We start from the raw sequence: 15,320 nt of genomic DNA, 5'->3' as shown, positions 1-15,320 counted from the left end.
GGGTAAAAGTCGATTCGAACTGTACAATCCATCTGGGTCTCTTTCAATTCACAATGTACAATTCCTCTGGGTCACTGTCGATTCAAACTGTACAATCCATCTGGGTCTCTTTCAATTCACAATGTACAATTCCTCTGGGTCTCTGTCGATTCACACAGTACAATCCCTTCGGGTCTCTATCGATTCACACAGTACAATCCCTCTGGGTCTCTATGGATTCGAACTGTACAATCCCTCTTGGACTCTGTCAAATCGAACTGTACAATCCCTCTGGGCCACTGTCGATTTGAACTCTGCAATCCCTCTGGGTCTCGGTCGATTCGAACTGTACAATCCCTCTTGGTTTCTGTCAATTTGAACTGTACAATCCATCTGGGCCTCTATCGACAGAAACCTGAACAATAACTCTGGGTCACTGTCAATCCAAATTGTACAATCCCTCTGGGTCTCTATCGATTCACACTGTACAATCCCTCTGGGTATCTATCAATTTGAACTGTACAACCCTTCTAAGTCTGTATGGATTTAAACTGTAAAATCCCCTGGGTCACTGTCGATTCAAATGGTACAATCCCACTGGGTCTCTATCGATATGAACAGTACAATCCCACTGGGTCTCTATTGATATGAACAGTACAATCCCACTGGGTCTCTATCGATTTGAAATGTACAATCCCTCTGGGTCCATATCGATTCACACTGTACAATCCCTCTGGGTCTCTGTCGATTCAAACTGTACAATCCCTCTGGGTCTCTGTCGATTCGAACTGTATAATCCCTCTGGGTCCCTATGGATTTGAAATATACAATCCCTCTGGGTCCCTATGGATTTGAAGTGTACAATACCTCTGGTTCTCTATGTATTTGAACTGTAGAATCTCTCTTGGCCTCTGTCGATTCGAACTGTACAATCCCTCTGGGTCTCTATCAATTCGAAATGTACAATCTCTCTGGGTCTCAATCGACTCAAACTATACAAGCCCCTGAGATACTGTCGATTCAAACTGTACAATCCCTCTGGGTCTCTGTCGATTCGAACTGTATAATCCCTCTGGGTCCCTATGGATTTGAAATATACAATCCCTCTGGTTCTCTATGGTTTTGAACTGTACAATCTCTCTCGGCCTCAATCGATTCGAACTGTACAATCCCACTGGGTCTCTATCGATTTGAAATGTACAATCCCTCTGAGTCTCTATCAATTAGAATTGTACAATCCCTCTGGGTCTCAATCGACTCAAACTGTACAAGCCCCTGAGACACTGTCAAATCAAATTGTACAATCCCTCTGGGTCTCTGTCGATTCGAACTGTATAATCCCTCTGGGTCCCTTTGGATTTGAAGTGTACAATACCTCTGGTTCTCTATGGATTTGAACTGTAGAATCTCTCTTGGCCTCTGTCGATTCGAACTGTACAATCCCTCTGGGTCTCTATCGATTCGAACTGTACAATTCCTCTGGGTCTCAATCGACTCAAACTGTACATCCCCCAGGACAATGTCGATTCAAACTGTACAATCCCTCTGGGTCTCTGTTGATGTGAACTGTGCAATCCCTCTGGGTCTCTGTCGATTAGAACTATACAATCCCTCTGGGTCTCTATAGATTTGAAGTGTACAATCCCTCTGGTTCTCTATGGTTTTGAACTGTACAATCTCTCTCGGCCTCTGTCGATTCGAACTGTACAATCCCTCTGGGTCTCTATGGATTCGTACTGTACAATCCCTCTTGGCCTCTGTCGATTCGAACTGTACAATCCCACTGGGTCTCTATCGATTTGAAATGTACAATCCCTCTGAGTCTCTATCAATTAGAATTGTACAATCCCTCTGGGTCTCAATCGACTCAAACTGTACAAGCCCCTGAGACACTGTCAATTCAAATTGTACAATCCCTCTGGGTCTCTGTCGATTCGAACTGTATAATCCCTCTGGGTCCCTATGGATTTGAAGTGTATAATCTGTCTCGGCCTCTGTCGATTTGAACTGTACAATCCCTCTGGGTCTCTATCGACTCAAACTGTACATCCCCTGGGACAATGTCAATTCAAACTGTACAATCTCAATGGGTCTCTATCGATTCGAACTGTACAATCCCTCTGGTTCTCTGTCGATTAGAATTGTACAGTCACACTGGGTCCCTATGGATTCGAAATGTACAATCCCTTTGGAGCTATATTGATTTGAAGTGTACAATCCCTCTGGGTATCTAGGGATTCACACTGTACAATCCCTCTGGCCCTCGGTCGATTCGAACTGTACAATCCCTCTTGGTCTCTGTCAATTTGAACCGTACAATCCCTCTGGGCTTCTATCGACACAAACCTGAACAATAACTCTGGGTCACTGTCGATCCAAACTGTACAATCCCTCTGGGTCTCTATCGATTCACACTGTACAATCTCTCTGGGTATCTATCGATTTGAACTGTACAACCCCTCTGAGTCTGTATGGATTTAAACTGTAAAATCCCCTGGGTCACTGTCGATTCAAATGGTACAATCCCACTGGGTCTCTATCGATATGAACAGTACAATCCCACTGGGTCTTTATCGATTTGATCTGTACAATCCCTCTGAGTCTCTATCGATTAGAATTGTACAATCCCTCTGGGTCTCAATCGACTCAAACTGTACAAGCCCCTGAGACACTGTCGATTCAAACTGTACATACCCTCTGGGTCTCTGTCGATTCGAACTGTATAAACCCTCTGGGTCCCTATGGATTTGAAGTGTACAATCCCTCTGGTTCTCTATGGATTTGAACTGTAGAATCTCTCTTGGCCTCTGTCGATTCGAACTGTACAATCCCTCTGGGTCTCAATCAACTCACACTGTACAATCCATCTGGGCCTCTATCAACACAAACTGAACTATAACTCAGGGTCACTGTCGATTCAAACTGTACAATCCCTCTGGTTCTCTGTCGATTCGAACTGTAAAATCCCTCTGGGTGCCTATGAATTCGAAATGTACAATCCATCTGCGTCTCTATAGATTTGAAGTGTACAATCCCTCTGGGCCTCTATTGACACAAACTGAACAATAACTGGGTCACTGTCGATTCAAACTGTACAATCCATCTGGGTCTCTGTCGATTCACACAGTACAATCCCTTCGGGTCTCTATCGATTCACACTGTACAATCCCTCTGGGTCTCTATGGATTCGAACTGTACAATCCCTCTGGGCCACTGCCGATTTGAACTCTGCAATCCCTCTGGGTCTCGGTCGATTCGAACTGTACAATCCCTCTTGGTTTCTGTCAATTTGAATTGTACAATCCATCTGGGCCTCTATCGACAGAAACCTGAACAATAACTCTGGGTCACTGTCAATCCAAACTGTACAATCCCTCTGGGTCTCTATAGATTTGAAGTGTACAATCCCTCTGGTTCTCTATGGTTTTGAACTGTACAATCTCTCTCGGCCTCTGTCGATTCGAACTGTACAATCCCTCTGGGTCTCTATGGATTCGTACTGTACAATCCCTCTTGGCCTCTGTCGATTCGAACTGTACAATCCCACTGGGTCTCTATCGATTTGAACTGTACAATCCCTCTGAGTCTCTATCAATTAGAATTGTACAATCCCTCTGGGTCTCAATCGACTCAAACTGTACAAGCCCCTGAGACACTGTCAATTCAAATTGTACAATCCCTCTGGGTCTCTGTCGATTCGAACTGTATAATCCCTCTGGGTCCCTTTCGTTTCACACTGTACAATCCCTCTGGGTCTCTATCGATTTGAACTGTACAATCCCTCTGGGTCTCAATCGACCCAAACTGTGCATCCCCCTGAGACACTGTCGGTTCAAACTGTACAATCCCTCTGGGTCTCTGTTGATTCGAACTGTACAATCCCTCTTGGCCTCTGTCGATTCAAACTGTACAATCCTTCTGGGCCTCTGTCAACACAAACTGAACAATAACTCTGGGTCACTGTCGATTCAAACTGTACAATCTCTCTGGGTCTCTATCAATTCAAACTGTACAATCCCTCCGGTTCTCTGTCGATTCGAACTGTACAATCCCTCTGGGTGCCTATGGATTCAAAATGTACAATCCCTCTGGGTCTCTGTCAATTCGAACTGTACAATCCCTCTCTGTCTCTATCAATTTGAACTGTACAATCCCTCTGGGCCTCTATCGACACAAACTGAACAATAACTCTGGGTCACTGTCGATTCAAACTGTACAGTCCCTCTGGGTCTCTATGGATTCGAACTGTACAATTCTTCTGGGTCTCTATCTATTCGAAATATACAAGCCCACTGGGTCTCTGTCGATTCGAACTGTACAATCCCTCTGGGTACCTATCGATTCACTCTGTACAATCCCTCTGGATCTCTATCAATTCACACCGTTCAACCCCTCTGGGTCGCTTTCGATTCAAACTCTACAATCCCTCTGGATCTCTATCGATTCACACTGTACAATCTCCCCGGGTCACTGTTGATTTGAACTGTACAATCCCTCTGGGTCGCTGTCTATTCAAACTGTTATTTACAGTTATCCACCCATGTACCTATCAAAATTTCTTTTTAATGTTGAAATCGACCCCAGGTGCACCACATACACTCTCAGCTCATTCCCCACTCTCCCTAACTTCTGTGTGATGAAGCTTCCTTTCGTGCTCCCTTAAACATTTCACCTTTCACCCTTGACATGACCGCTGTTGTGGTCCCACCCAAGCTCAGTGGAAAAAGCATGCTTGCATTTACCCATCTATACCTCCATCAAATTTAAATTTTCTACAGTCGAGGGAAGAAAGCCCTAACCTGTTCAATCTTTCCTTAATAACTCAGGTCCTCAAGTCCCAACAACATCCTTGTAAATTTTCTCTGCATTCTTTGAATCTTATTTATATCTTTCCTGTAGGCACTATAGGTGACCAAAACTTCAACATAATATCCCATCTCCTGCACTCTTTGGTTTATGATAGCCCATGTGCCAAAGAATGTCTTTATAATTCTATCTGCCTGCGACACTACTGTCAATGAATTGTGTACTTGTACTCCCAGATCCCTTTGTTCTACCACACTCCTCAGTGCCCTACCATTCACTGTTACACATACTGAAGCTCAACACCTCATCTTTACATTCTGTGCTTTAAATTCTATCTGCCATTTTTCAGACCATGCAGACAACATCCTTCATCACTGCTCAAACGAAAGCCTGAAGGCAACAGCTGCTCCACACAGAGCCGTGCTGACGGTCCCTATCAGTCCATATTTTCCTGTGTGAGCCAATCCTATATCTAAACGTCTTCTGCAATAAATTTTCCTGCCACCAACATCAGTCTCATTAACCTGCAATTGAATGGTTTGTACCTGCTGCCCTTCTTAAACAGAAGAATCACATTGGATATTCTCCAGTGTGCAAACCCATTGTGGATAAAAATGATGCAAGCATCTCCATCAAGGCTCCAACAACAGAGTCATAGAGCACTACAACACAGAAACAGGCCCTTCAGCCCATCAAATCCATGCCAAACAGTTATTCTGCCAAGACCCATCAACCCACACCTGGACCAAAGCCCTAATACCTCTCCCATCCATATACTTACCCAAATTTCTCTTAAATTTTGCAATTGAACCTTCATCCACCACTTCCACCGGCAGCTCATTCCACACTCTCACCACTATCTGAGTGAAAAGTTTTACCCTATTTCCCCTTAAATATTTCACCTTTCACCCTGAACATATGATGTCCAGTTCCAGTCTCAGTGGAAAAAGCCCAAGATTTATACCCCATGATCAAATACCCCTAACAACTCTCCCCTCATCCTCCAGATAATATAATCCTAATTAATTCAACCTTTCCTTATAACTCCTGTCCTCCAGTTCTGGCAATACCCTTATCAATCCTCTCTGTACTCTTTCAATCTTACTGACATTTTTCCTGTGGTTAAGTGACCAGAACTGGACACAATACTTCAGATTACGCCTGATAAATTAATTAATTGTGTACAGGAAATGGGATGTTATGTTGAAGTTGTATAAACCAGACAACTTAAACATAACATACATTTCCAGTACTCAATACATTGATTTACAAGAGGCAATGTGCTGAAAGCTTTCTTTAAGACCCTATCTACCTGTGACCCCACTTTCAAGGAACAATGGATCTGTATTCCCAGATCCCTGTTTTTCTACCGCACTCCTCAGTGCCCTACCTTTCACTGGGTAATTCCCACCTCACACTTGTCTATATTAAGTTCCATCTTCCATTTTTCAGCCTAGTTTCCAACTGGTCTAGATCCCTCTGCAAGCTTTAATAATCTTTCTGACTGTCCACTAAACCCCCAATATTGCTGTCATCCACAAAACTTTTGAATCCAGTTTATCACATTATTATCCAGATCATTGATACAGGTGACAAACAACAATGGACCCAGCGCCATTCCTTGCTGAACGCCACTAGTCACAGGCCTTGAGCCTGAGAGACAACCATCTACCACCACCCTCTAGCTTCTCCTGCAAAGCCAATGTTTAATCCAATTTACCACCTCATCTTTAATGCCAAGCAACTGAACCTTCTGGACCAGACTATCATGTGGGATCTTGACAAAGGCTGTGCTAAAGTCCACCTAGACAAAATCCACTGCCTTACTAGGAAGTCAAATTTCCTGATAAACTCATTGAAAATCTCCACAAAATCTGCTAGACATGACAAATCACACACAAAGCCATGTTAACCATCCTAAATCATGCCTTGTCCATCTAATTATTTGTATGTCCTGTTCCTAAAAATACTTTCCAATAACTTTTCCCATTACTCATATCAGGTTCACTGGTCTATAATTCTCAGGCTCATCTGAGAACCTTTCTTAAACAACAGAACATTAGCAATCGTCCAATCCTCCAGCATCCCACCTGTGGCAAAGGGCATTTTTAAATATCTCTGCAAAGGCCCCTGCAATCTTTGCTCTTGCCTCCCACAAGGTGCAAGGGGACATTTTGTCAAGGCCCTGGAGATTTATCCACCATAATTTGCCTCAAGACTGCAAGCACCTTTTCTCCTGTAATCTGTATATTGTCCATGACCTCTGTTTACTTGCCTCAGTTCTGTAGGCTTTGCATCCATCTCTTGGCTAAATACAGATGTGAAAAAGCTGTTTAGTATCTCCCTTTTGCTTTCAATTCTATGTATAATTGACCAAGCTCAGAAACAAAACTAATTAATATCGCTGCAATATGTTGTGAAATGTGTTGGTTTGTGGCAGTAGTACATTACAATACATAATAGTAAATTACAGTAATATTTATAAAGTTAAAATAACTATGCAAAAAGAGAAAATAGAAAGCAGTGAAATAGTGTTCATGGGTTCATTCTCTATTCGGAAATCTGAAAGCAGACAGGGAGAAGGTATTCCTGAAATGTTAAGTGTGTCTTGAGGCTCCTGTACCTCCTCCCTGATGGTAGAAATGAGAAGAAGGCATGTCCTGGGTGACGGGAGTCCTTAAAGGTGTATGCTGCATTTTGAGGCATCTCTCCTCAACAATGTCATGGATGCTGGGGAGGCTAGTGCCCATGATGAAGCTGACTGAGTTCGCAACTTTATGCAGCTTATTTCACTCCTGTGTAGTGCCCCACCCCCAGATTTTGCTGATTTTCAAGTGACTAGTTTTGTCTTTTGCTATCCTGCTGCTCTTAACACATCTGAAGAAGCTCTTGGGAATCTCCTTCAACGTCAAGCTTTCTTTCAACCCTGCTGATTTTGCTCTGAAGTGTTTTCTCATATCTCTGATATTCCTCAAGCACCTTCATTCCTTATCATCTACTCTTCAGCTTCCTCAGCATCCTGGGATCAATTTCATCAGATGCTGGGGTTATCCTAGTGAGGTTCCTCCAAGATGTATTTGTACACTGACCAGGATCACTCAGTCCTCTCTCTCAGGGGGATATCTGTACACTGATCGGTGTCTCTCAGTCCCTCTCTCTCAGGGGATATCTGTACACTGACCAGTGTCTCTCAGTCCCTCTCTCTCAGGGGTTATCTGTACACTGATCGGTGTCTCTCAGTCCCTCTCTCTCAGGGGATATCTGTACACTGACCAGTGTCTCTCAGTCCCTCTCTCAAAGCAGAATACCTGTACACTGACCGGTGTCTCTCAGTCCCTCTCTCACAGCAGAATATCTGTACACTGACCAGTGTCTCTCAGTCCTCTCTCTCAGGGGATATCTGTACACTGACCGGTGTCTCCCAGTCCCTCTCTCACAGCAGAATATCAGTACACTGAGGGGTGGGACTCACAACAGGATGCTGAGGAGGCATCCTGGTACATTGACCGGCATATCTCTCAGTCCCTCTCTGTCAGAGGAATACCTATACATTGACTGGTGTCTCCCAGTCACTCTCTTACAGCGGGTCATCTGTACAATGATGAGTATTCTGGATCTTACCGTCATGTCCAGTCCCCTCCAGGTGAGCCACTAGATCACAGCCGAAGACTCGTTCCTTGGCTTGCCCTTTCTTCTTCCCCTTCTGCCGTTTCATGGCTGGCTACCTCTCTCACAGAGCCCGGCTTCCTGTCTGCCTCTCCTGGTCTCTCAGAGGTGCGAAGGCCAGCCTCTGGCCTACCTGTCCCAACTGGGCCCCGTCGCCTGGGACAAGCCTGTTGCCATTTCCCGGGCCCCTGTCACTCTCCACCGGTTACTGGCCTCAATCTCCCCGCCGCTGCTTCCGCCGTTTTCCTGTCTAGCCCAGTGCCTCCCTGTGTCCGGCGAGCCGTGGAAGGGGGCGGTGATGATGCGCAGTGCCCGAGCCACAGGCAGAGACCGAGGGCTGTGTGCAGCACAGGAAGGGAGGCCGAGGGTTCTTGTAGTTCCGCCTCGGCAGGAAGCGAGAGACAGAGGGAGGGGTAGAGTGAGAGGAAGGGTGTGACGGTGAAAGAGAGAGAGAGGGAGAGACAGAGGGAGGAAGAATGCAAATGCAGAATGATAATGACCTTTGGTGGAACTCACTACCTTCCCAAGTTCGAGGATTGGAGGAGGGAGACTCCTGCAAATCCCCCTTCATGATGGTCGCTGTCAGGAAGCAGCTCGGGTGCTCTATGAAACCACGTCCTGTTTCAGCGCTGTCTGAGTAGAGAAACCAGAGAGAGAGAGGGGATAGAGAAAGATAGATGCGGATGGGAGAGGACCAAGAGACAGAGAGAGAGAGAGAGAGAGAGAGAGAGAGAGAGAGAGAGGAGCAGAGTGAGAAAGAGGTTGGAGAGAGAGAGAGATGGACAGAGTGAGAGAGGGAAAGGGAAATGGGAGAGTGAGAAATGAGGGGGGAAGGGAGATGAATGAGGTACAAGAGAGTGGGGTTGAGGCATGAGTGGAGGTCAGGGAGAAAGCAGAGGAAAAAACAGGGTCAAGGGGGGAGTGAGAGGAATAGAGAGATTGATGTAGAGGGCAGAGGGGTGGAAGGGGAGAGTGATATAGAGGGCAGAGGGGTGGAAGGGGAGTGAGTGATATAGAGGGCAGAGGGGTGGAAGGGAAATGAGTGATATAGAGGGCAGAGGGGTGGAAGGGGAGTGAGTGATATAGAGGAGTGAAAGCGGAGTGAGTGATATAGAGGGCAGAGAGGTGGAAGGGGAGTGAGTGATATAGAGGGCAGAGGGGAGGAAGGGGAGTGAATAATATAGAGGGCCAAGGGGTGGAAGGGGAGTAAGTAACATAGAGGGCAGAGGGGAGGAAGGGGAGTGAGTGATATAGAGAGCAGAGGGATGGAAGGGGAGTGAGTCACATAGAGGGCAGAAGGGGAAGGGGAGGGAAGGGAGCAATATAGAGGGCAGAGGGGAGAAAACAAGAAAGTGAGATTCAGGGAAAGAGATTGAGGAGGGTGAGGGGGAGGGCAGAGAGTGAGGGGAAGGGGAGAAAGAAGTGGTTGGAGAGGAGAAGAGAATGGTGTGAGAGGTGGGGTAGAAGGGAAAAGAGAGAACAAAAGGGGGTTGAGAGAGTGAAAAGGGGATGGGGTTGAAGGAGGTGGTAGTGAGAATGGGAAGGGGGATTAACTGAGTGAGAGTGAGTGGGGAAGAATGGCGTGAGGGAGGATGGGAGATGGTGAAATAGTGACAAGAGAAGGAGGGTGGGAAAGAGATGGGAAAAGGGTGGAGAAACACAGATAGAGTAGGAATGGGGCCATTGGAGAGAGAGGGGGGGGAAGGGAGGAGACAGGAGGAAAGAATGGAGGGATGCAAGGGGAGGGTGGAGAGTTTGTGAGAGGGTCTTGACAGAGTAAGGAAGGGAGAAGGAGAAGAGACAGAAGTGGGGAGAGTATGTGAGAGGAACGCTGATAAGGGGGTAAGAGAGGGGGGTTGTGGCTTTGAGCCCTGTTCCCCAGCAAGAGTCCAGTTCTGTCTGATGGGAGCAAATGATCAGACAGTTTGTTTCCACACTATAGTCAAGAGCTTTACTCAGCTTCTGTACAAATATACAACAGGTTAAAGATGGTGCACGGATCACAGGATTGATCAGACCGGAGCCTTGCGCCACCCCTCCAACACACATACACACACACACACACATACAGTCACCACATGGTGAACGGGTTCTTGACAGAGAAGTGCTGCCGTTTTCAGTAGATTTATCCCACCTAACGCTCGCACACTGCTCAGTCTGAGCCTAGCCCAAATTCCACACCTCAAATCTCTACCAAGGTGACCCCTTTCCCCTCTGTTGGTCAGTTGGTGGGGACTGATGCTGACCCTCCTCCTGTCCTAAGGTCAGTGTAGGATCACAGACAGGACAGGAGGTGTAAGACTGGATGGGTGGGTAAAGAGTATATGAGCTGGTAACTCCATCCAAAGCTCACACTGGACCTCTGTGTGTTTCCAATCTACAGCTCCAGGTCCCCAATCCCATCCTGAACATTCCCTCTACACTTGAAACAGCCGTGGGCCAGAGATTCCCAGGTGTCAGTGGAGATGATGTGACAGAGCTGGGAACAGAGTGAGTGTTCCGGTAAGTCACGTTGTTTGTCTGATGGGACAGGGTGTAACTGGGGTCTCTATGCTGGGAGAGATCACTGATATTGGTTAACTGATCCTTGAGGGGTCTGTGGGGACAGTGTTGGCGGGATTCTCCAGTACTTTGAGGTGCCTGCGGTGGGTGGTCCAGGCCTCAGAAGGGCAGGGTTCACTGTCCCGTAGACCATATCTTGTGCCAAGTCATCACCCTTCTCCTCAATCGACCAAAGGCTGTGCTAAAGCTGGTGGTCAATGGCACCAATAACCAGAGGTAGCTCACAAGAAGAGCGCCTCCACAGAGCCCCACCCCACTCAATCCCTCTCTAGGGCAGGTTACAGCTGTTGAAGTCCACCCCCTTCTGTGTAACTGTGGAGGGCATCTCTGCCCCTTCCCCATCAGGCAACGAGTCCCACACCCCACCTTCCGGGAAAACACCTTCCCTCCTCTCCTCTCTAAACCTGTAACCCTCTGTCCCTGGTCTCCTTCCTATTTACTCTGCCCAGACCCCTCACCACTTTACACCCTCCACCATCTACCCTCAGCCTCCCCTGTTCCTGGGGAGACAAACCGAGCCTCTCCCATCTCTCCATGTCTGTGTGTGTTGTCTCCATGTCCTGCATTGGCTCATTCCCAGCAGGAACAATACAGACTAGCATGCGTTTAGTACAGTGCCCGTTGGACTCTATAGTTCTGTATGTCTATGTCCATGTACTGTACAATTCCAATACGGTGTTTATGGTCCAGTGATTCCACACCCATGTCCTGTACAGTGCTGGCAGAATCTTTATGATCCAGTGTACCATTGTCTGTTTCCTGGACAGCCCTGGTGTGGTATCTATGGTCTGGTGTGTCTCCATCTGTGTCCTGTACAGACAGATTCCCAGCCTGCTGTGTCTAAATCCTGTAGAGTCCCCCCCACCCCACAGTGGAGTCCTTGTCCTGTGTGGGGCATCTGACTCATTGTCTTCACACACAGTGCTCTTTCCTGGCGACGTAGATAATGTTGCCAGACGGCTTCGCCCGCAGCGTCCCGTTGTGGGGGTAGAAATGACCCATGGCCACGTGGATGGACTTTTGGTGGTCTGCCACCTCCTCCTCATCCTCTGTCTGAGAGCTCAGGTCCGACGGAGAGGGGGTCAGTGGCCGGGCAGAGAGCGAGGTCGCCTGTCGTAGTGAGTGGAGAGGAAGAGGTTGGGGAGGGGAGAAAGGAGGAAGGGATGGAAGAGATCAATAGGGAGAGAGAGTGAAGGGGGAAAAGGGAGGTAAATGGAAAAAGAGAGAAAAGAAATATTAATTTGATAGTTACACAAGATGGTCTGCAAATGCTGGAAATCTTGAGCAATACAGGCAAAATGCAGAAGGAACTCAGCCAGAGATTTAGGGTCCCAGCTTATTTCCCTCCATAGATGTTGTCTGACCTGTTATGTTCCTCCAGCATTTTGTGCATGGTTCTCAGTGATTAGATACAAATGTCCAGGAGATGTTTGATGAGAGGAATTCAATAGAATGGGAGCAGTGGGTAGTACTGCTGCCTCCGAGTAGTGCTTCAAGCCCAACCTCAGGCACTGTCCCTGTGAAGTCAGCATGCCCTCCCTGTGGGTTTCCATGGGTGCCCCATGACTCCACAGATGTGTGGCTCAGTGACTTAATTGTCCTCAGTGAGTTGGCCCCTGTGTGTGGGTGAAGGGTACGATCTGGGAGGGTGTGGATGGGAATGTTGGCCAGCGAGATAAAAATGGAGTAAGTGGAAGGTTGATGGTTGGATGGACCCAGTAGGCAAAAGGACCTGGCCTTGTGCTGTATCTCTATCAGTGCTTGACAGGATTGTGCAGGAGGAGCTTCACTCTGTGACCAACCCATGCCTTTGTGAGTATGTGACATGATGATGTACAATGAGCTTCCTTCTGTGTCTCACCTGTGCCCTTGGACTCTATGATGTAACAGTGTAGAGGGAGCTTCACTCTGTGTCTGATCTCAGGAGTGTGTGATGGGACAGTGTAGAGGGAGTTTCACTCTGTGTCTGATCTCAGGAGTGTGTGATGGGACAGTGTAGAGGGAGTTTCACTCTGTGTCTGATCCCAGGAGTGTGTGATGGGACAGTGTAGAGGGAGTTTCACTCTGTGTCTGACCTGTGCCCTGGGAGTGTGTGATGGGACAGTGTAGAGGGAGCTTCACTCTGTGTCTGACCCGTGTCCTGGGAGTGTGTGATGGGACAGTGTAGAGGGAGTTTCACTCTGTGTCTGACCCGTACCCTGGGAGTGTGTGATGGGACATTGTAGAGGGAGCTTCACCCTGTGTCTGATCCCAGGAGTGTGTGATGGGACAGTGTAGAGGGAGTTTCACTCTGTGTCCGACCCGTGTCCTGGGAGTGTGTGATGGGACAGTGTAGAGGGAGTTTCACTCTGTGTCTGATCCCAGGAGTGTGTGAAGGGACAGTGTAGAGGGAGTTTCACTCTGTGTCTGATCCCAGGAGTGTGTGATGGGACAGTGTAGAGGGAGTTTCACTCTGTGTCTGATCCCAGGAGTGTGTGATGGGACAGTGTAGAGGGAGTTTCACTCTGTGTCCGACCCGTGTCCTGGGAGTGTGTGATGGGACAGTGTAGAGGGAGTTTCACTCTGTGTCCGACCCGTGTCCTGGGAGTGTGTGATGGGACAGTGTAGAGGGAGCTTCACTCTGTGTCTGACCCGTGTCCTGGGAGTGTGTGATGGGACAGTGTAGAGGGAGTTTCATTCTGTGTCTGACCCGTGCCCTTTTTTTTTTAATTACAAAATCCTTTATTACAAATTTCGGTGCTATACAATATATACAAAACAGTGGCAAACACAATTACTGCACTACAAATAGACAATAGACATTACACCAGAATGTTGCCATCCCTATCCACGATGGCATTTACACCCCGCGGAGCCCAACGGTCTCGAAACTCCTCCAAGGCCGCTGTGGACTGCGCGTGTTCCTTTTCAATAGTTACCCGGGCACGAACATACCCCCTAAACATTGCCAGGCAGTCTGCCCGGGGAGATCCTCCCGCCACCCATTTCCAAGACCCATGGATGGCGGATTTCGCCAGCCCCAGGAGCAAGTTGACTAGGACATCCTCATCCCTCCTTGCCCCCTTCCTTACTGGATGACCATATATAAACAGGGTGGGACTAAAATGCAGCCAGAAGGCGAGAAGCAGCCCACGCAAATATGCAAAAAGAGGCTGCAGCCTCACACACTCCATGTACATGTGGTACACGGTCACCTCCAGCCCACAGAAGTGGCATGTGGGTGGGAAGTCCATGTACAAACTGAAAAACTTATTGCAGGGCACTGCCCTATGCAGTACCCTCCAGCCGAGATCTCCCAGGGGTGTGTGATGGGACAGTGTAGAGGGAGCTTCACCCTGTGTCTGACCCTGGGAGTGTGTGATGGGACAGTGTAGAGGGAGCTTCACTCTGTGTCTGACCTGTACCCTGGGAGTGTGTGATGGGACAGTGTAGAGGGAGCTTCACCCTGTGTCTGACCCGGGAGTGTGTGATAGGACAGTGTAGAGGGAGTTTCACTCTGTATCTGACCCTGGGAGTGTGTGATGGAACAGTGTAGAGGGAGCTTCACCCTGTGTCTGATCTGTACCCTGGGAGTGTGTGATAGGACAGTGTAGAGGGAGTTTCACTCTGTATCTGACCCTGGGAGTGTGTGATGGAACAGTGTAGAGGGAGCTTCACCCTGTGTCTGACCCTGGAAGTGTGTGATAGGACAGTGTAGAGGGAGCTTCACTCCGTATCTGACCCTGGGAGTGTGTGATGGGACAGTGTAGAGGGAGCTTCACTCTGAGTCCTCACCTGCTCCTGGTTATTCCTGAGGTCACGGATGCTGCTGTTTTGTGTGTCTCCTGGTGAGACCGACCTCTCACTGGGACCCAGCGACCAGTCCCTCACGCTGTGCCTCTGGCTACTGGGCAGGCTGTTCCTGTAGGCCCCGAAGGGGTAGGCAGCTGGGGGCCGGATTTCACTGGCTGTCGATCGCAGGCTGTAACGATGGTTGCCCAGGGGCAGAGGTGCTAGTGGGGTCTCCACTGGCCCCGACAACAGGTCCCTCGAGCTGCTCCTCTGTTGTGGCAAATGCTCTTCTATCATGGGCTCCTGCTCCAGCTGTTGGCACATGAAAGCAGGGAAGCATTAAAATTGAGCCCCAGGCTTTGATCTTGGCATTCCCCACTTTAGCTTTCTGTGTCTTGGGATAGAGAGGGTGGAAACACTGGAATTCCAAATGCCATTACATCCATCCATATCCCCCTACTCAACCCCTCCAAACTTCTCTCTGTCCTTCCACATCACTCTCAAATTCACTTGCATTCTCTCCTGTCTTTTTTTCT

General features: G+C 48.0%; 2 protein-coding genes across 2 annotated transcripts in view; both read right to left on the bottom strand.

Annotated features, from left to right (window-relative positions):
• LOC132380929 (rho GTPase-activating protein 30-like) overlaps positions 1–8,819 on the bottom strand; it is a 79,139-nt gene extending 70,320 nt beyond the window's left edge. The window contains exon 1 of the mRNA XM_059949898.1: positions 8,407–8,819. Within this exon, the coding sequence (XP_059805881.1) occupies positions 8,407–8,500 (94 nt within the window). The 5' untranslated portion in view covers positions 8,501–8,819. The remainder of the gene's footprint in view (positions 1–8,406) is intronic.
• A 1,566-nt stretch (positions 8,820–10,385) lies between these two features.
• The window catches only part of LOC132381250 (nectin-4-like), a 62,008-nt gene continuing 57,073 nt past the window's right edge, over positions 10,386–15,320 (bottom strand). The window contains exons 8-9 of the mRNA XM_059950630.1: positions 14,788–15,096; positions 10,386–12,123 (exon numbers count right to left, since the gene is read on the bottom strand). Of these exons, the coding sequence (XP_059806613.1) occupies positions 11,926–12,123; positions 14,788–15,096 (507 nt within the window). The 3' untranslated portion in view covers positions 10,386–11,925. The remainder of the gene's footprint in view (positions 12,124–14,787; positions 15,097–15,320) is intronic.

The sequence above is a fragment of the Hypanus sabinus genome, chromosome 25 (assembly GCF_030144855.1).
Source record: "Hypanus sabinus isolate sHypSab1 chromosome 25, sHypSab1.hap1, whole genome shotgun sequence".
Classification (NCBI taxonomy): Eukaryota; Metazoa; Chordata; class Chondrichthyes; order Myliobatiformes; family Dasyatidae; genus Hypanus; species Hypanus sabinus.
This window is presented reverse-complemented; position numbering and strand designations above follow the sequence as displayed.